Below are 21,877 nucleotides of genomic sequence, written 5' to 3'. Positions count from 1 at the left end.
TGTAGGAGTTGCTGCTGATCAAAGGGACCAGCCTTTTTCAGCTCTCCTCTTCCAGGGCGCCTCTCTTGTTTTGGACTTGGTTGAACTTAAACGGGCACTGCGTGGAGAGAAAGGCGCTGGTCCTGTTATGTTTCTTGTGCAAATAAAGTTCATTTCAGATTACCTTGTACTGAAGATGTTCCTGCAGCATTGTCTGTGCACGCCTCCCCGGCCACATGGACAATAGCTGCGTAACGTAGGGGTGGTTTGCATTCTCTTGTTATAGAGGACACAGTTCATTTGCTTCCGGATAGAATGGACATTTCTGCATTTAGTCTGTGTGCATGTGCAACCACACACCCACACCCACAATCAAATGCACAGAATAGGATGGGAGGTACCCAACAGCAGTTGTACATGTGAAAATGAGTTTGGAAATGGTAATAAGCTGCAAGCTGAACATAAGTCTGCAGTTTGTGACTGCAATATATATATATATATATATATATATATATATATATATATATATATATATATAGTTCCAGGCTCTGCATTTTAAGAGGGATGTAGACAAATTGGAGCCATTTCTCAGGGGTTACTATGACAGTGGTCAGTGGAAAATGAATCCTAGAAGGAAGTGTTATCTAATATTAATAGGAAAGGTTCAAGCCTTAGGTCAGGCATAGGCATACTTGGCCCTCCAGATGTTTTGGGACTACAATTCCCATCATCCCTGACCACTTGTCCTGTTAACTAGGGATGATGGGAGTTGTAGTCCCAAAAAACATCTGGTGGGCAAGTTTGCCTGTGTCTGCCTTAGGTATAAACACTGGTTAGTTCTTGAGCGAAATGGAACATAAGTGCAAGGAGACAGATTGTCCAGAAGGGGGAGATCCTCCCTACGAGGTTAACAGTTGCACAAAATCCTCCTTAGGATGGAGTTAAACTGGAAAGGGAATGTTGGTCTGCACACCAAGGTAGTTCCCATGCTTCCCTACTGATTGGGAGAACTCGGTTGGGCTGTAGGTCCAGTTTACATGTCAGGCTAACATAGATGTCAGCACAACCTGCCCAAGTGGGATGAGCAAAGTAACCCCACCGACCTCTTCTAATGCAGGCAGTGGAAGAGCTGCAATGTCTTGGTTTCACAGTCCTGGCTGCTTGAATCAGGTCTGATGGGCATCTTCAGATATCTAAAGGGCTGTCCTATGGAGGGTGGAGCAAGCTTGTTTTCTCCTGCTCCAGAAGGTAGGCCTTGATCCAGTGGATTAAGTTACAAGGAAGGAGATTCCAACCCAACTATAGGGCAGAACTTTCTGACAGTAAGAGCAGTTCTACAGTGGAACAGATTCTCACGAGAGCAGGTGGACTCTACTCCTTTGGACGTTTTCAAGCAGAGGTTGGACAGACATCTGTCATTAATTCTTTAGTTGAGATTCCTGTGTTGCAGGGGGTTGGACTAAATGACCCCCCCCCCGGGGTCCCTTACAACTCTGTTTCTGTGACTTGGAAGAACTCTGAGCAGTTTCAAAACAAGCCAGCTTCAAACCAGGGGAGGGCACCATGTTCTGGAATCTACCCCATATCCCTAAATTTCTTGTAAGGACTAAGCATGCATCCAAGGGAATGGGGGCAATTGGCAGGCCCCCAGCTGGCTCCAGCCCACCGGCCGACGTGCCGGGCGAACTCCAATCCTTGGTGCAGCATAAATCTGTGACACAGGCTTTAGAAGACTGCACACTATTCAGCAGAGACAACGCTGCACACAGAAGTGGCACGAGAGGCTATGAGCATATTTACAAGCAGGTTTATTCAGCGTAGATCAGGACAAAAGGAAACATGTCTGATCTCCTTCGTGTCCAAAGCAAAAGCTATACACACAACGGAAGTTCCCAACAAGCTGTGCTGGAATGTAAACAGACATGTGACATGCAACAATTCCACATGCCTGTTCCTTAAGGTGGAACAGAATTCTCAACAAGGACATGTCCCGCTTCTGCACAGAACTCGTCTCAGCACACTTCCGAGATGAGCATTGCATGGGATCAGATATGTGGTGCATTAATGTCTGGGACGCGGGTGCATTAATTTGGTACATTAATGTGGTGCATTAATGTCTGGGACGCAGGTGGCGCTGTGGGTAAAACCTCAGCGCCTAGGACTTCTGATCGTCAGGTCGGCGGTTCGAATCCCCGCGGGGGTGTGTGCTCCCGTTGCTCGGTCCCAGCGCCTGCCAACCTAGCAGTTCGAAAGCACCCCCGGGTGCAAGTAGATAAATAGGGACCGCTTACTAGTGGGAAGGTAAACGGCGTTTCCGTGTGCGGCTCTGGCTCGCCAGATGCAGCTTGTCACGCTGGCCACGTGACCCGGAAGTGTCTGCGGACAGCGCTGGCCCCCGGCCTCTTAAGCGAGATGGGCGCGCAACCCCAGAGTCGGACACGACTGGCCTGTACGGGCAGGGGTACCTTTATCTTTACCTTTAATGTCTGCAGAGTCAGCTCTGCATGAATAGATTAATGATGTCTGGGAACCAAGGAAGCAGCTGGCATCTGCTTATATATCCCATCAACAAATCCTTCTGGGGTTGCTGTAGGGAAGCTTTGAAACTGCCCTTGCTTTGAAACCTTCTAAGCTGCTGTTGTGTTTGGTTCGGTGAGACCCTGCAGAACAGGTGCTGCAAGGCCAGACAGGTGTTGCGTGTTCTTAAGATGGTAATAATCCCACTAATGAAACAGCTACGACCAAGCCTGATAACTAGCAAGAAGAAAAGGTGAAATTCCATCTTTCCTTTGAAATTGGAGGGGAGGAATTTTTCGGTAATTTCCACTGGCCACGTTGCATCCCCTTAATTAAGCAAACGCACCTCAACCTGAGCAAAGAAGCAGGTGAAATTCTCACACCTCTATAGTTAAGGAAATCACTATTTTAGCACCTCCTGGGCTCTTAACACAGGTTGGCCCTGTTTCTGTAGCCCACTTAGGATACTAGAATCTGGTGCCTCAACATGAACTGGTGCATCTCTCAGCCTTGGGGTGAGAGATTTCTCCATGTCCTCTTGCTAGCATTGGTCAAAATGTAACGTAGTCATTGGATTATTTTTTAAAGCCAGGTTAGTTTCTTATGGGACCATGAAATTGTTAATGGAGCTTTGATTCTTGTTGACAAAGGACAGATGGACATATAAAGGGCCCCATTACCTCCAGTAGCTTAGGGCCTCCTCAAACCAAGTGGGGAGAGTTCTGCTTGCAAGCTTCCCCTGGATGGGTCGCTGGCCTGATCCACCTGCAGGGCTTTTTTAGGCCTTCAGCCTCTCCCACGACTGTAGCAAATGCACAGGCACTCAGGGAGACCTATACACAGCCCCCACTTCTGAGTCCACGGTCTAAAACTCCTTCATGTATTGGGTGAGCAAGGTCTTCTCTGCTGCAGTTGTCCCTTGGGCGCAATCCTGCCCTGCGCGTCCCATTGGAGTGGCAGGCATTTCTCCAAGTGCAACACAGAAAGGTGGAAGCAGGCAAGTTTCTCATTTCCACCACCCTCCACTCCAATAATAATAATAATAAATAATGAGAAGAATGATGTCTGGGCATTTTGCCACATATTCCACCTCAGTTTATATAATTCCTAGAATCATCAAGTTGGAAGTGACCCCGAGGATCATCTAGTCCAGTGTTTCCCAAACTTGGGTCTCCAGCTGTTTGTGGACTACAATTCCCATCATCCCTGGACACTGGTCTTGCTAGCTAGGGATGATGGGAGTTGTAGTCCAAAAACAGCTGGTGAACCAAGTTTGGGAAACACAAATATAGTCCAACCCCTTGCAATGCAGCAATATCCAGTTCCCCCATGCAGGGAGTTGAACCTGCAACCTTGGCGTTATCAACCATGGGCGTAGCTAGGATTTATGTTGGGGGGTCAGAACATCAGTTAAGTATTTTTATTGATGGGGCAGCTGCTCTACCTTGGCTACGCCTACTGAATGCTTAAGATAAAAAAATAGGAATGGGGTGGGGTCAGGGCTGGATTTAGGTTTGAGGAGGCCCTAAGCTACTGGAGGTAATGGGGCCCTTTATATGTCCATTTGTCCTTTGTCAACAACAAATTGTCGCTGTTTTTTGTGTTGAATATATGCTAACTGATGGACCTCATAGGTATCTAAAGCCATTTGCCATGCAACCAGTCCATGCAGAATGTAGGCACCCTATATATAGAAAGGAGCAAACCAGTGATATTTTAGGGAGCAGGCTAGCAGGCGGGGCTCATGACTTACATCATAGGGGCCTACACAACGCAAAACACTGTTGCAATATGTTGGTTTTATTCTATTTGTTTTTACTTCTCTCACCCTGACCTAGCCACTGTGATCCACGCAACGGTCACCTCCAGACTGGATTATTCTAACTCGCTCTACGTGGGGCTGCCCTTGAGACTGACCCAGAAACTCCAGCAGGTGCAGAATGCTGCGGCGAGACTCCTTACGGGGGATGACATTCACCCAGTGCTATACCAGCTGCACTGGCTCCTGGTGGAGTACAGGATCAGGTTCAAGGTGCTGGTTTTAACCTTTAAAGCCCTATATGGCCTAAGACCCTCATACCTACGGGACCGCCTCTCCTGGTATGTCCCACGGAGGACCTTATGGTCTTCAAAGAAAAACATCTTGAAGGTCCCAGACCACAGTGAGGTTAGGCTGTCCTCAACCAGAGCCAGGGCTTTTTTGGCCATGGCCCCGATGTGGTGGAACACTCCGTCACAAGAGACTAGGACCGTGCGGGACTTGACATCTTTCCGCAGGGTCTGCAAGACAGAGCTGTTCCACCAGGCCTTTGGCCAGGGCACAGTCTGACCCCCTCCTTTGGCAATCCTCACAGAACTCTAGCCCAATGATTGCCATTAATCCGATTTGAACTGTTTTTATAATGAAATGATTTTAGAATGTTGTATCATTTTACTGTTGTTAGCTGCTCTGAGCCCGGCTTCGGCTGGGGAGGGCGGGATATGAATAAATTATTATTATTATTATTATTATTGTTATTATTATTATCATCATCTTATATATTGGAAATGTACATCCAGTGGTTTTCCCCCCCGTTTTTTTTTTGGGGGGTGCAAGGGAGTGGGGCCCTAAGCTAGAGCTTGTTTAGCTTATACGTAAATGCGGCAAAGGTTCGTATAGTTAAAGCTATGGTTTTCCCAGTAGTGATGTATGGAAGTGAGAGCTGGACCATAAAGAAGGCTGATCGCCGAAGAATTGATGCTTTTGAATTCTGGTGCTGGAGGAGACTCTTGAGAGTCCCATGGACTGCAAGAAGATCCAACCTCTCCATTCTGAAGGAAACCAGCCCTGAGTGCTCACTGGAAGGACAGATCCTGAAACTGAGGCTCCAATACTTTGGCCACTTTAGGAGAAGAGAAGACTCCCTGGAAAAGACCCTGATGTTGGGAAAGATGGAGGGCCCAAGGAGAAGGGGACGACAGAGGACGAGATGGTTGGATAGTGTTTTCGAGGTTACCAGCATGAGTTTGACCCAACTGCGGGAGGCAGTGGAAGACAGGAGTGCCTGGCGTGCTCTGGTCCAGGGGGTCACGAAGAGTCAGACACGACTAAACAACTAAACAACAACAAAAATCCGGCACTGGGTGGGGTGCTTGATGGCTCGCGGTATTCCTCCTCTGCTGACCCGCAAAGAGCTTGCAATGGGATGGAGAGGGGACTGCATGCACCGCGATCCCTTCCCGTGCCTGGCGTGCGCGCTCCAGCCGCTTGCTCTCGGCCTACATCTCCCAGGCGCCTTAGGGGGGAGGCGGCGCCTGCCCTCCTGCCGCCCCGCCCAGGGCTGCCCCCTTGGCACGTGGGGCAGCAAGGCGCTGCCGCGGGACTCCGGTGCCTGGTGTCCTCGGCGCGCCTCCGAGGGCGCACAGGGCGCAGCGGAGGGCGCGTCTGGGTGCCATGGGCGAGCCGGGTCCCCCCGGCGCGGAGGCGCCTCCGCCGTGGCGCCGCGGGTCTCTGGCGCTGCTCACCGACCTGTACCAGTTCACCATGGCGTACGGCTACTGGCGGAGCGGGCGGCACCGAGAGGCGGCCGCCTTCGAGCTCTTCTTCCGCCGCTGCCCCTTCCAGGGCGCCTTCGCGCTCAGCGCCGGCTTAGCCGAGTGCCTCGCCTTCCTGCGCGCCTTCCGATTCTCCCCGGCAGGTGAGCGCGGGGTGGAGGGGGGCGCACAGACTTTGCAAGGGTCCAGGGGGCGCGGGTCTGTATCCCAGGGAAGCACTCTGCACGTGGCCAGAGGCTCCGCGCTCCAGGCAGCCGCGCAGCTGAACTGATCGATGGGGAGGAGGCGGGGAAGAAATAATAATATAATAATAATAATTTATTATTTATACCCCGCCCATCTGGCTGGGTTTCCCCAGCCACTCTGGGCAGCTTCCAACAGAATACCGTCATACCTCAGGATGAATACGCTTCAGCTTCAGTAATTTCGGGTTGCGGAGCGCGGCTACCCGGAAGTAACGGAGTGCGTTACTTCCGGGTTTCGCCGCTCACGCATGCGCAGACGCTCAAATTGGTGTCACACGCATGTGCAGAAGCGGCAAAACGCATCATGCGCAGTCGCGTCTTAAGTTCGCATCCAGAGGTACCACTGTATTAAAATACAATAGTCTATTAAACATTAAAAGCTTCCCTAAACTGGGCTCCTTCAGATGTCTTCTAAAAGTCTGGTAGTTGTTGTTCTCTTTGACACCTGGTGGGAGGGAGTTCCACAGGGCGGGTGCCACCACCGAGAAGGCCCTCTGCCTGGTTCCCTGTAACTTGGCTTCTCACAGTGAGGGAACTGCCAGAAGACCCTCGGCACTGGACCTCAGTGTCTGGGCAGAACAATGGGGGTGGAGACACTCCTTCAGGTCTACTGGGCCGAGGTCGTTTAGGGCTTTAAGGGTCAGCACCAACCCTTTGAATTGTGCTGGGAAACGTCCGGGGAGCCAGTGTAGGTCTTTCAAGACCGGTGTTATGTGGTCTCGGCGGACGCTCCCAGTCACCAGTCTAGCTGCCGCATTCTGGATTAGTTGTAATTTCTGGGTCACCTTCAAAGGTAGCCCCACATAGAGCACATTGCAGCTTTTCTATGGCCAAGGTCAGTCGCATCGCGCTGGTTGTGGAAGCTGATGAGGGGTGATAGTCGGAATAAATGGCCTCACGGATGCATGCTCAGGTATGCCTTTACCTGCGACTTTGCAAGCCGTCAAAAATAGGCAGCTGTGTCCAACTAAGTTGGAGGAGACCTATTGGAATGAATGGACTTAAGTTAGGCATATAGTGATCAGAATTGTTAGCATTATTGATTAAATTTGTATACTGCCCTTCATGCGAAGCTCACAGGGCAGTTTGCAACGCAATGCAAAATGAGAACTCAAAATGCACAATAAAGCAAAACAACACCTCGCCCTTCCCACAAGCACATTTAAAAGGGCATAGGGTGCTAAAGGCCTGGTTGAAGAGGAACCTTTTCGCCTGGCACCTAAAGGTGTATAATGGAGGTGTCAGCCGAACCTCCCTAGGGAGAGCGTTCACAAATGCAGAGCAGCAATTCCATTGTCCGTTGCCACCTTCCAGAAAGCTTGCGCATAATACAGATTTAACTTAAACCTTTAAAGGCTGTACAGGCAGAATAAACCTACAAATAGCCTGGAATTTAAAAACCACCTTTGGAATGTTATGGAGGTGGGCTAAAAATAATGGTGTTCGGTGTTCTGCAAGAGCCTCAGGATCACACTGTTCTTCTGACTTGGTTATCATTCAGGTCTTCTGTATTCTTTCCGCTATCTCCAAAGTCTTTGTGGGGAGAGAGGCAGAGGCGAGATAAAAGATCGGCCCCTCAATCTTGCCAGGAGTATCAGCACTCCAAACTCCTTCTGTGTTAGGTTATTTCCATTGTACATCTTCTAGATCTTCCTTGCGCAGCTGAGTCTGAATTCCTAACCTGCCCAGTTGTGCAGTTTAACCTTCCTAATTTTTTGAGGTTCGAAGAAGGTGGTTAAACTGCTTTGTGGAGCGACTGGCTTGTGTGTTGAGCGTATGGCTCTCATGGGGCAGGTCTGACTTCCTGGGTTGAGGGATTTGTCCTGCCAAGTCAAAGGGGAGCTAATTCTCAGCTGCGTTGAGAGCAACATTGCTGGCTCCACTTCTGTTCTTCACATAGCTGGGTAATGGACTCCCTTTTCCCTTAGGACTTAAGAACCCCATGTAACTCAGAAGGCTGCATGTTTTCACAGCGCACGTAGGAGCTGATCTTGCAAAAGAGGTCAGTTCAAAAGCATGCCAGTGCAAGTAGATAAATAGGTACCACTCTGGCAGGAAGGTAAATGGTGTTTCTGTGCTCTGCTCTGGTTCTCCAGAAGCGGCTTAGTCATGCTGGCCACATGACCCGGAAGCTGTACGCTGGCTCCCTTGGCCAGTAAAGCAAGATGAGCGCCGCAACCCCAGAGTCGCCCGCGACTGGACTTAACTGTCAGGGGTCCCTTTACCTTTAAGGTAAAGGGAACCCTGCTTTCGAACTGCTAGGTTGGCAGGAGCTGGGACCAAGCAAGTTGCGGGGATTTGAACCGCCGACCTTCTGATCGACAAGTCCTAGGCTCTGTGGTTTAGACCACAGTGCCACCTGCGTCCCATACCTTTATCTTTAGGTGGAGGTATTTATTTAATGCCTGGTGCACGATGGGAAGTCCCTGCCCTGAGGAAGATACAATCTAAAATTTGATACGAGAAAAATGTCAGAGTAATTGGGGAGGGGGAAGTGGAAGTGGAGGGAAGACATAAGAGCCTGCAGGATCAGGCCAATGGCCCATCCAGTCCAGCATTCTGCTCTCATAGTGGCCAACAAGATGCTGTTATGGGAAACCCGCAAATAGGATTTCAACACAAGAACAAAATTCATTTCCTGTGTTTTCCAGCAACAGGCACTCAGAATCATTGCTGCTTCCCACTGTGGAAGCAGAGCATGTGACCACTGTGGCCCTGATCCCCCGCGTTTTCCTCTCCAGCTCTTTTTCAAGTGTGGCCTGACATTTTCCCATTTGGCAGACACCAGACCATGTGCTAAGTGAAACATTTACTTCGCCAGAGTATAAAGCCATTTCCCTGGGCTTTGCAGATATTTCCTGATGTCTCTGGGTTTCCTGAGGGCTTCTGGCACCTTTCCCTGCTAACCTTTGATCAGCAGGGGAGAAAGAACCTGCTCTCTCTGTAAGTTTCCGTAACTTGGAACTGGGAATGGAGGCGGCAAGGGAGAATAGACGTGAAGAGGCTCTGCTTGACTGAAATTTGGGCGTGGGAAACAGGAATGAGTCCAGCTACGCAGCGAAGGCGGTTTGTGTGTGTACACAATTACGCCTTTACCTCCTGTGACACCTAACCCATGCGCCGTCTCTGTCACAGCCTTGTGGAACGAGTTAAAATCCCGTTCATCTAAAAACACCAGAAAATTATCTCTCTTTGAAAGTGGTATCTCAGACTTTGCTTACAGACTTAGTCCAGTATCAGTTCAACAGAATTTTCTGTGTATTATCTTAAACAGATTTTCTCCCCCAACCAAACATACTCATTTATTATATGCTTTATATATCTTTTCTGTTTGTTTATGGTCCTGCCAGCCAGCCAGCCAGGCATCAAAAACCCCTCCTCATATTTTTGTTTTTAATATTGGATGTTTTGTTATGTTTTTATGTGTGTGGGAAACAAACAACTCAGAGTGGTTGGGGCAACCCAGACATATATAATAAACCCAGGTATATATAATAAAATAATGAAATTGTTGCTGTTCAATGAAATTGTTGTTGTTGTTCAATCATAGAATCTTAGAGTAGGAAGGAACCCACAGGTCATCTAGTCCAACCCCCTCAATGCGCCCCCTGCGTTGCACCAGTGACTCTGTCATGCCAAGGTCTTGTTCTGAAGGCAGCCCTGTTTAGGGAAGCTTTTAATGTTTGATGCATTAGTGTATTTTAATATTTGGTTGAAAGCCACCCAGAGTGGCTGGGGAAGCCCTGCCAGATGAGAGGGGTATAAATAAATTATTATTATTATTATTATTATTATTATTATTATTATTATTATTATATTACTTCTTTATACCGTGTAGCCTGGTGCCGGGTTCCCCGTTGTCATCCTGTGGCTCTAGAGCAGGGGTCAGCAAACTTTTCTACCAGCGAGCCGGCTCACTGTCCCTCAAATCTTCTAGTGGGCTGGACCACACACCCGCGCGCACCAGCGGAGGGGGGCTTCTCTTCCCCCCAGCCCCTCCCCCTGCTTTCCTATCTCCGGCCGAGGTGGTTGGGAGCTGGTGTGGTGGTGGCGCCTCTCGTTTCTGGGAGAGCTTTCCTGGGTGCCAGGCGTGGGGCCAGCAGGCACGCCAAGCTCCGGCCGGAGCCCTGCGATGCGCCCACCGGCCTCTCCATCCTTGGCCAATCCGAAGCCTCGCCGCCTGCGCACTGAGGAAACCTGGCGCAGCTTCGGATTGGCTAGCGTCGCTGACCGCCCAGAGGCGTCTGCGGCTTCAGATTGGCTGCGGGAGCTTCCTGGATCCAATCCAAAGCTGCCCGGGCGCCCGTCGCGGAAGTCTGTCCCCGCGTGGCAAGGCGCCGCCGCACCAGTCTAGCGCAGGGACTGACTGGGCAGGCGTCAGGGTCCTTGGGCCGGATTAAATTGCCCATTGGGCCTTATTTGGCCCTCAGGCCTTAGTTTGCCGACCCCTGCTCTAGAGTGTGTGATATGCCCAGGCTTCTGGGATATGCGTCTGTCAGGGGACCGCCATTGGAACCGTGGAGGGAGGCAGGGGGGCCGTTGGGATACAGAGTGCCTCCAAAAATCCTGAGGAGCAGCTCCTCTTCCGGTGGTGGGAAAAGCCACACCTCCAGTGGAGAAGAGAGGGAGGGGCCAGCCAAGTGGGGAAAGGGCTTGAGGATGCTGCTAAGAGCCCCAGCGCCTCACCTCGCTAGGCTGGCCAGGAGGGGTGCATGCCACTTCTGTCGCCCAGCTTGCGCAGGGGCGTGAAACGCAAGGAGGGGAGGAGGAGGCTTGGGGTGCCAAAGTTCCTATGTTGGGGGAGAAGCCGGGAAGCGCCACTCCCAGATTCTGCAAGTGACTGAGACGGACATGAACTTTGTCATAGCTGTCAACTTACAGATTTGAAAATAAGGGACCAGCAGCCAAAATAAGGGATTTTGCTATTTTTTAAAAGAGTTCCATACATTGGTAGGATTGACAGATGCTGTCAATCCAGCATGAGGCAGTTGTGGTGCCGCAGCGGCCGCTGAAGCACCGCCCTTCTGCATCCCTCCCCATCCCCTCCTCTTCCTCCTCCCTCAGGCTGCCTCCTCAGCTGCCACCACTACTGCCACCTCATGGGTGGCGTGGGCGAGAGTCTCTCTCCCTCTCCCCCTCTCTTTTGGGCAGGGAAGGGCTGACAGAACTCCTCGCGCCAGGACGACGGCGCCAGCGCGCGTTCTCCTGCAGTGGAGGACCCCGAGCTGGGCGAGCGTGAAACCCGGGAAATTTAAGCGACATCATCAATAAGGGACAGCAGCGGGAAACCGCGCTGGGATAAGGGAGTTTCCCACCAAATAAGGGACGGTTGACAGCTATGACTTTGTGGCTCTGCACTGTAAATACCGTATTTTTCACCCTATAGGACGCACTTTTCCCCCTCCAAAAATGAAGGGGAAATGTGTGTGCGTCCTATGGGGCGAATGCAGGCTTTTGTTGAAGCCTGGAGAGCGAGAGGGGTCGGTGCGCACCGACCCCTCTCGCTCTCCACGCTTCAGGAAGCTATCCACAAGCCTTGGGAGCCCGGCGAGAGTGCTCGCCGGGCTCCCAAGGCTTGCGGGCAGCAGCCTGCAGCCCAAAGCATGGGGCGCACTCCGGAGCGCGCCCCGTGCTTGGCGCAAATGTCCGCAAGCCTTGCGAGCCCGGCGGCAGTTCCCGCCGGGCTCGCAAGTCTTGCGGGCAACAGCCTGTTCTGGGGGCTGGGGTCGGGCTTCTTTGTCATGGCTTCTTTGCTCTTTGGGGCTCGGGGGGGGGAAATAATCCCCCCCTTTATTCCCCCCCCCAAATAAGTGTGCCCTATGGGCCGGTGTGCCCTATAGGGCGAAAAATACGGTAGTTTGCACAATAAAACCTGTAAGAGCCAAGTTGGAGTCCTGCCTGGTTACTCACGAGCAACCACCACCAGCACCTGACAGCGTCCTTGTGGTATTGTGAGAGGCAGGTGGGATACCTGCCCATGTGACTCCTCCACACAGAGACGTCTTCCTGGTTTATAAGAACGTCAGAAGGGCCTGCTGAGTCAGGCCAGCGGCCCGTCTAGTCCAGCCTCCTGTTCTCACAGTGGCCTGTAGGAAACCTGCAAGTGGTACCCGAGCTCACGAGCATCTCTCCCCTCCCGCGGTTTCCAGCAATGGATATTCAGAAGCATCGCTGCCTCCAACTGTGGAGTCAGAGGATAGCCATCCTGGCTAAGCAGCCATCCATAGCCATCTCCTCCGTGAATTTGTCCAGTCCTCTTTTCAAGCCATGCACCGTATTTTTCACCCCATAAGACGCACCTGACTATAATACGCACCTAGTTTTTAGAGGAGGAAAGGGGGAAAGCCCTGTGTTTTGGGGGGATCAGCTCACAGTTGTGCAGCTTCTTTTGCAAAGGGGAAAAGCCCCCTTTTTGAGGATCAGCTCAAAGTTGTTGAGCTTACTGTAGCCTTATTGGAGTTCACCGATTGGGTCTGCATTGCTCCGGGACAGGAGGAAGGAAGTCAAAATGACACCGAGGTTGGTTCAAAGAAAGAGTTTATTCTGCTCTCCGGATAGCAGAAGGCACCTGCGTGGTGAGTCCACAGCAAGTACAAAGAATTGACAGGTTTCATGCAGTTTATATATCCTCCAGGCACCCTCTCACTCCTCCCCTAGGAGCCCAACCACGTCGGCCTACATACACAGGTTGACATCACATATGTTCCTGCTCTGGTACTCTCAACCATAAAAGGATCTTCCTTCCTGTACTTCTGACCATAAAAGGATCTTCCTCTTCCTACTCTTATCTGGGACGAGGTCACCATCTCCAGGAACACGCTTTTGCCGTTTTCCCCAGACATCAGTCTTGCGCGTATTTTGTGGTCAGCACATAAGATAAAGTTCTGACATGTTTTCTTTGTTCCCCTAGAGAGCCAAGGCCATCCCTTGCCGTGACTGATAAAGGAGAGAGCTTGTTTATGTTTTTGCTCAACAGCTCAAGTTTTACGCATTTAAAAGTGCTCTCTTTTGAAAGAACAAAAGGGGGGGGGGTTGAGTCAGTTTTAAACTTACTACACAGAAACCCATTCCGTCATTACTTTGCAAAAGGAAAAAGTTCTGCAGCTTCTTTAGGAAAGGAAAGGGAGCCGTTTCTACAGCTTCCAGACAGATAATCTAATCAGCCAGTCACACGTTGCTGGGGAAGCAAACAGTCTGCAGAACATTCAACAATGGAGGCGTGGGCAAGGGGGCAGGGCCAGAAATGGAGCCACATACATTTCCCCTTACTTTTTAGGAGGAAAAAAGTGTGTCTTATGGAGCGAAAAATACGGTAGGTTGCTGGCCCTCCCTGCCTCCTGTGGCAGGGAGTTCCGCAGTTTAACTCTGTGCTGCAAGCAGTGCTTTCTTCTGCCTGCCCTGTTTCCCCCGAATCTTCATCACTGCTCACAGCTTCACATTGTGATTCAGCTGGGATTTGTCCTTCTGCCGTTTGCATCACATCCCAGCACGAGTTTCTTCCCTTTGTGGTTTGGGCTGTTGTTGACTGGACGTTGTTAACAAAGCCCAGGGCCAAGGATGAGTAGAAATAATGAGGCTGAGTTTTGCAAACAGAACAGATTAAAAAAAACAATGAAGGCCTGGTAAACGGAGACCTTCTGAAAGTATTTAGGGTGTGTGTGTTATTGTGGTTTTTTTGTGCGTCTGAGAGCACTCGTCCCCATGGTTTTAGGTATTATAATTTTTTATTAAATTTCTAAAATTTCACAATTTGACTTCAAATCAAATAATTACATTGCTGAGATCATTTAATGTGTCAATACGAATGGGAGTTGTTAATATTGCAGTTGCTGTATAAGGGATTGTTACAATTGAAATTACGTAATAAGATTTTGGAACGCAGGAATAAAGTAAATCATCAAACCATCAATACTAGCACGTGGGGGCCCAGCTAAATTTTATAATTTGGCCTCTGAATGATTGGTATTAGTAATTGTATTATAATCTGGCATTGTTATAATGAGGCTATTATTGGATCATTGTAATTGAAAACTAATAACAATAACAACTTTGCTTTGTAAGCTGACTTGTGACCCACACCTCCAGGTTCATATATCAGATTCTTATCTATTACAGAAATCTCTCTAATACAATTCATCATTTTTCTCCCTCTGCTCCCATCTCTAATGCTGCCCGCGATTTCATTTCACTATAATGCTTTTCCAAACAGGTCAAGAAGGACCTCCAAAACACTTGTCCCATGTATATGTGCTTGTTCATTTTGCTGCTCTTTGCTGTAACAGAATCTCGGAAGAGAATTAGCAAGAGGTCTATAATGCAAAAATACGATGTACAAATCAGCTAAAAGTGTTCCTCCACAACAGTCAATTAAAAAAGAGAAACATTGGAGCCTTTCCTTCCCAACCAAAAGGCAAACGCCAAAACCATCACCTCTAAAAACCCAACTATATCAACACCCACATGCCTAAGAGATAGGAACACCTTCGCCCAGTGAAAAGCTAACAATTTATATGTACATTCGTATCTTGAAAGTTGAACGTAATCCATTCTGGAAGTCCATTCGACTTCCAAAACATTCAGAAACCAAAGCACAGCTTCTGATTGGCTGCTGGAAGCTCCATTCGGAAGCCCTGACGGACGTTTGGCTTCCAAAAATAGTTCGCAAACCAGAGCAGTCACTTCCGGGTTTTTGGCGTTCGGGAGCCAAAACGCTTGAGAACTAGGCTGTTCGAAAACCAAGGTACGACTGTACGGGTTTCTGGAGGTGTGACAGGATTAGACAAGGAGGTCCTAAGCTATATCCTAACTTCAGCTCAGTCAAATGCTACCTGGAGAAAAAGGTAGTGTCAGTGGATCTCTTATTTTAAAGGATCACGTTTTTTCCTCCTCTGATAGGCTTGGACCAGCTCCTTGCTCCTGATCAGGGTTTGAATCTGGCGTGAGTTTTCTCCAGCTTCTGTTGCATAGAGTTGCTGCCTTAAAGCGACTGATTTCGTGATGCTCAATATAAAAATCTGCTTCTGCTAACACCATTATATAGCAGCTGGGAAAGCCGAAAGGGTGTTTAGTTTTGGTTTTTTAAAAACGCTTTCAGCTTTTCTGGGCATCGTGCCTTTTCCTTCAAACCGTCCCTTGGAAACTTCCCCTGTCGCTCACAGTTTCTTGGTGTGAATCCTTCCTTTCCAGACATCGAGTATCTCGAATCTGTCCTTCCAGCTACGACGGAGAAAGCTTTCTTTGATTACCTGCGCACGGTGGATGCATCTGAAGTTTCCGTCTCCTCCGCTCCAGAGGGATCCATTGTCTTCGCCAGGGTGGGTGTTTTCAAGGTGTAGTTTCTACCTGCGAGGTGTTGATCGGACAAAGGCATTTGGGGGCCACACATCAAGAACCTCTCGCATCTCACACACAAACTCACAAAGGATTCCTGATAGGAAATGCATGTTTGCACATCTGGCGGGTGGGACCAATCGTCTTTGCTGAATTTGTCTATTTTAGTCAGCTTGTGGTGGTTATAGTAATCCATGTACTAATTGTTTCTGTTTGCATTCGTATTTCAGAACATCTTTTCTAATTGATTTTTGTTGCTTTAAATAGTGGTGGTTTTTTTAAAGGATATTTTTATAACATTGCAAATTGCGTAGTACAGTGGTACCTCAGTTTACATACGTTTCAGGTTACATACGCTTCAGGTTACAGACTCCGCTAACCCAGAAATAGTGCTTCAAGTTAAGAACTTTGCTTCAGGATAAGAACAGAAATTGTGCTCCGGCGGCACGGTGGCAGCAGGAGGCCCCATTAGCTAAAGTGGTGCTTCAGGTTAAGAACAGTTTAGTTTAAGAACAGACCTCTGGAACGAATTAAGTACTTAACCCGAGGTACCACTGTATCTATTATTATTATTATTATTACAGTGGTACCTCTGGTTGCGAATGGGATCCGTTCCGGAGGCCCGTTAGCAACATGAAAAGAGCGCAACCTGAAGTGCCATTTCTGTGCAGGTGCGCGGTGCGATTTGGTGCTTGTGCGCATGCGCGAGCGGTGAAACCTGGAAGTAACCCTTTCTGGTACTTCCAGGTTGCCGCAGGACATAACCTGAAAGAACATAACATAAAGCAAACGTAACAGGATGTAAAGGGACCCCTGACCATTAGGTCCAGTCGTGGCCAACTCTGGGGTTGTGGCGCTCATCTCGCTTTATTGGCCGAGGGAGCGGGCGTACAGCTTCCGGGTCATGTGGCGAGCATGACTAAGCCGCTTCTGGCGAACCAGAGCAGCGCACGGAAACGCCTTTTACCTTCCCGCCGGAGCGGTACCTATTTATCTACTTGCACTTTGAGGTGCTTTCGAACTGCTAGGTTGGCAGGAGCAGGGACTGAGCAACGGGAGCTCATCCTGTCGCGGGGATTCAAACCGCCGACCTTCTGATCGGCAAGTCCTAGGCTCTGGGGTTTAACCCACAGCGCCACCCGCGTCCCTAACATGAGGTATGACTGTATTATTATTAATATTTCTTACATTTATATGCCACTTTTTTCTCCAAGGATCTCAAGGTACTCCCCCACCTCCCATTTACTCCTCACAACAACCTTGTGAGGTAGGCTAGTCTGAGAGGCAGTGATTGACTCCAAGGTCAGCTTCATAGCTGGCCCAGTGGGGAATTTATCTCCCAGTTCCTAGTCTGACACTCGAAGCATTCTGGCTTTCTTTGAGCTTACGAGGGATTATATATCAATTAATATTTTTTGTTCTCGAAGCTACCAGCATGAGTCTGACCAAACTGCGGGAGGCAGTGGAAGACAGGAGTGCCTGGCATGCTCTGGTCCAGGGGGTCACAAAGAGTCGGACACGACTAAACAACTCAACAACAACAAATATTTTTTGCTGCAAATTCGGGGGGGGGGAGGGAAAGCGCACTATGTTTTTCGCCCCATAAGACGCACCTGACCATAAGACGCACTTAGTTTTTAGAGGGGAAATGCAAGGAAAAAAATATTCTTTAAAGGGAGCTCTGAGCAGAGCTTGTATGCACCCCAGGCTCTGCTCAGCGCTCCCTTAAAAAAATTTTTTTTTCTTGCATTCCCCCTCTAAAATCCAGTCAGTCCCTTCTCTCTCCTCAGGGAAAAGCCCCCAAGAGCCGCGTGGAGCGTGCGTGTGGCTCTTGGGGGCTTTTCCTGCCTGCATTTGCTCCATAAGACGCACACACAATTTCCCCTTACTTTTTAGGAGGGAAAAAGTGTGTCTTATGGAGTGAAAAATACGGTATGCATTTCTGCCCTTTGTAACCTAAGTACTTTTAACAAAAGGTGCTTCCTTTTAAAACTTCACCTTAAGGAGCCTGCAGATGCAGAAGACACAGGCCTGTAGGGGGTGATGCATGGAGTTCTCTAATACCGTAGCAAAAAATGACAGGTCCTGATTGGTTGCAAAGAAGTCCTGTGGTACAGGTGTGTTTCTGAATTCCTTCCTGTAGGTGCCGGTGCTGCAGGTGAAGGGTCCCTTGCTGGTGATACAGCTTCTGGAGACCACCCTGCTGTGTTTGGTGAACTACGCCAGGTGAGGATGTGAGCGAGGGGCCGGAGGACCACTTTTCTTCCAGCCTCTGTGTTTTGGTTAACATTGATGGCAAGATCTTGTTAGAATTCCTGGCTCTGTGATTGCAGTCATGGGATTGTTGTCTTTCACATGACAGTACAGTGGTACCTCGGGTTACATTCGCTTCAGGTTACACACTTCGCTAACCCAGAAATAGTACCTCGGGTTAAGAACTTCGCTTCAGGATGAGAACAGAAATCGTGCTCCGGCAGCCTGGTGGCAGCAGGAGGCTCCATTAGCTAAAGTGGTGCTTCAGGTTAAGAACAGTTTCAGGACCTCCAGAACGAATTAAGTACTTAACCCGAGGTACCACTGTATATGTTCTGACTCCACAGAGTGGGAAGTGACGGAGACAGGATGTTTGTGTTACTGTGTTCCGTGAAGTGGGACTGTTGTCCTTTGTTCTTTTTCTCTTTGCTGTCTGATGCTAGAGAGAGAGGGAGCCATGTTGCAGTGCTCTGTGTGTGTTTAGATGTAAATAAAGTAGATTAGCCAAAATGCTGAGTTGCTGAGGTCTGTCAGGCACGATGCGCAAACTCTGCGGGTCCCTAAGTGTGCCGGTGTCTGTGGGCATCGGTCGCTGTGATGTTCGGGCTGAAGAAAGCTTGTGAAGCTCCCGAACGATCCACCAGGAGGGAGAGAACATGCCAGTCGGGCGTGTGTCTCTGCTAAAGTCCTACTCGAGTGTAGTCCGAACTCCTGACAGATCTGTCGCGCTGAGACTATAATCGGTGCACATCGCCCCTGTGGACTCTAGACTTCGGGGTATGGGGTGGCCGGGAGATTCTCCTAGAGGCTGCTTGGCAGGTTGCCAGATTCCAGGTTGCGGAAGACAAAGGAGCCCTTTGGAGCAGAGGGGGCAACGCTCAACGCTTCTGCACATTTAAAAAATTGCTGTGTTTGCAGCACCGTTGTGAATTCTGTGGGGGGGGGTTGCAACCGGTGAAGCAGGCTTCCATTAGGCCTGGGGCGCAGCGCATTTTCCAAAGGACTGGAGATGTCATAAGGTAAAGGTAAAGGGACCCCTGACCATTAGGTCCAGTCATGGCCGACTCTGGGGTTGCGGCACTCATCTCGCTTTATTGGCCGAGGGAGCCGGCGTACAGCTTCCGGGTCATGTGGCCAGCATGACTAAGCCACTTCTGGCGAACCAGAGCAGCGCATGGAAACGCCGTTTACCTTCCCGCTGGAGTGGTACCTATTTATCTACTTGCACTTTGACGTGCTTTCGAACTGCTAGGTTGGCAGGAGCTGGGACCGAGCAACGGGAGCTCACCCCGTCGCGGGGATTCGAACCGTCAAACTTCTGATTGGCAAGTCCTAGGCTCTGTGGTTTAACCCACAGCGCCACCTGCGTCCCCGGAGGTGTCATAATTGGACACAAATGTCTATCGAGAGATGCATGGAGGATTTTGTGGGACTGTGTGGAGAACAGAGCGCATTCAAACATTAGTCCATCCGAACTTTAGGAAAACAGGTTTTCTGGATTGAACACATACCCCGGCCATGCTTTACCTCTTGGAGGTTTTCCCCCTTTCACCTGGTGTCCCTCAGCCATGCAGATGTTATGGACTCCAGTACCCATCACTCCCAGCTAGCAGGGCCAGTGGGTCAGGGATGATGGGGGTCGTGTTCCGGCAGGCATCCAAGAGGGCACCACGTTGGGGAGTCCTGCTCTCTCTAGCCCAGCCTTTCTCAACCTGCGGGCCCCCAGATGATGTTGCACTACAACTCCCATCACCCCTAGCTAGCCAGGCCATAGCTCAGGGATGATGGGAGTTGTAGTCCAACAACATCTGGGGACCCACAAGTTGAGAACCGCTGCAGACGCTCTTTCTAATGTGCACTTCATCCGAAATCAAAAAAGGAATTGTTCCTAGAAAAATCCCAGCAGTGCATTAAGGAAACCCTCTGCTGTGTTGGAAGGCAATAAAAGGATCGGTTAATATTCAACCTGAATTTTCCTCCTTGCAGCCTCGTCGCTACGAATGCTGCCCGATTCCGGCTCATAGCGGGTCCAGACAAGAAACTCATGGAGATGGGGCTGCGTCGTGCGCAGGGACCGGACGGGGGCCTCTCTGCATCCAAGTATACCTATGTGGGGGGTAGGTTCTGACTCATGACTCGCCCTTCGCTGGCCACTAGGCGGCACCACCTGCCTTGCCCTTGCTGCTGTCACCAGAGATTTCCTTTTGGGGTTTGGTCTCTGCCCATACCGACATCGCAAGGATCCAAAGAGCTCGTAAGCCAGGTTTGGGAAACACCTGGAGACTTCTAGGTGTTGCTGGACTCCAGCTCCCATCAGCTCCAACTTAGGTGGCCAGTGGTCAAGGATGGTGGGATTTGTAGTCCAGAAATGTCAGAAAGGCTGCAGGGTCTCCGTCCCTACTGTAAGGGAAGGAGTTATGCTTGGAGATTTGAGGTGGAAACCTGCAGCAGGAAGGGGGAGGCTGGTTGGGTTTGGTTATGGGGTCTGATGGTTTTGGGGCAGGGCTCATTGCAGGAGCCCTTGAGCTGAGCCGAAAATAGACTGCTCCCCTTAGTTTTAGCTGCTCTTCCTGAGATTTTAATCTTTCCCCCTGAAAACCCTGAAAATAGCATCACTCATTCACAGTTACAGTCACAATTGGGGTTTTTTTTGTTTTTCCTTTGTTATGTGCATCTTGCTGACTTTTTGCAGATATATTCTCAAAATTTTATATGTCTGTATTAAATAAGCAACCCTGAAAAAGGAGGCCCAAACCCCAAAGCCTTCAAGTCATACCTCAAGACTCGACAGCTGCACCTCTTATGAAGAAGACCTTCCCAAATGCATCCTTCCTATTTTCTCCTATCATGGGTGAAAACAGTACACTGCGATCGCAGTCAACTTTTGTGATTTCAGCTAAGAGAGAGATAGTAGTAGTAGTAGTAGTAGTAATAATAATAATAATAATAATAATAATAATAATAATAATAATTTATTATTTATACCCCGTCCATCTGGCAGAGTTTCCCCAGCCTCTCTGGGCGGCTTCCAACAAAGTATTAAAATACAGTGGTCTGTTAAACATTAAAACCTTCCCCAAACAGGGCTGCCTTCAGAGGTCTTCTAAAAGTTTGGTAGTTTTTTATTTCCTTGACATCTGATGGGAGGGCGTTCCACAGGGCGGGCGCCACTACCGAGAAGGCCCTCTGCCTGGTTCCCTGTAACCTCACTTCTCGTAGGGAGGGAACCGCCAGAAGGCCCTCGGAACTGGACCTCAGTGTCCGGGCAGAACGATGGAGGTGGAGACACTCCTTCAGGTATACTGGACCGAGGCCGTTTAGGGCTTTCAAGGTCAGCACCAACACTTTGAATTGTGCTCAGAAACGTACTGGGAGCCAATGTAGGTCTTTCAGGACTGGTGTTATATGGTATTGGCGGCCGCTCACCAGTCACCAGTCTAGCTGCCGCATTCTGGATTAGTTGTAGTTTCCGAGTCACCTTCAAAGGTAGCCCCACGTCGAGCGCATTGCAGTAGTCCAAGCGGGAGATAACTAGAGCACTCTGCACCACTCTGGTGAGACAGTCTGCGGACAGGGAGGGTCTCATCCTGCGTACCAGATGGAGCTGGTAGACAGCCGCCCTGGACACAGAATTAACATGCACCTCCATGGACACCTGTGAGTCCAAAATGACTCCCAGGCTGTGCACCTGGTCCTTCAGGGGCACAGTTACGCCATTCAGGACCAGGGAGTCCCCCACACGCATGATAGCCCATGCTTACACGTGGAAGCTCACTTCCAATTTGGTTCCTGCTGAAGGCCTGGTGGAAATGGGTCCTGGGAACCGTGCAGGCCCCCGCAAACCTGACACGAGTCCCTTCTCTTCCAGGGTTCGATTTTACCAGCAACGTCCTCGCCGGGAAGCTCTATGGGATTCCAGTGCGGGGAACTGTAGCTCATTCTTACATCTTGTCCTTCACCTCGCTGGCTGAGGTGAACCCGCGGGTTAGTATTTGGGAGGGGGGGACGGGACAGGTTAC

At 49.8% G+C, this 21,877-nt stretch overlaps 1 protein-coding gene across 1 annotated transcript in view; it reads left to right on the top strand.

Annotated features, from left to right (window-relative positions):
• The first annotated feature begins 5,824 nt into the window (after positions 1 to 5,824).
• Positions 5,825 to 21,877, top strand: part of NAPRT (nicotinate phosphoribosyltransferase) — a 30,788-nt gene continuing 14,735 nt past the window's right edge. The window contains exons 1-5 of the mRNA XM_053395146.1: positions 5,825 to 6,173; positions 15,462 to 15,589; positions 17,749 to 17,831; positions 19,845 to 19,975; positions 21,727 to 21,842. Coding sequence (XP_053251121.1) covers positions 5,930 to 6,173; positions 15,462 to 15,589; positions 17,749 to 17,831; positions 19,845 to 19,975; positions 21,727 to 21,842 — 702 coding nt within the window. The 5' untranslated portion in view covers positions 5,825 to 5,929. The remainder of the gene's footprint in view (positions 6,174 to 15,461; positions 15,590 to 17,748; positions 17,832 to 19,844; positions 19,976 to 21,726; positions 21,843 to 21,877) is intronic.

Source organism: Podarcis raffonei, chromosome 7 (assembly GCF_027172205.1).
Source record: "Podarcis raffonei isolate rPodRaf1 chromosome 7, rPodRaf1.pri, whole genome shotgun sequence".
NCBI lineage: Eukaryota > Metazoa > Chordata > Lepidosauria > Squamata > Lacertidae > Podarcis > Podarcis raffonei.
This window is presented reverse-complemented; position numbering and strand designations above follow the sequence as displayed.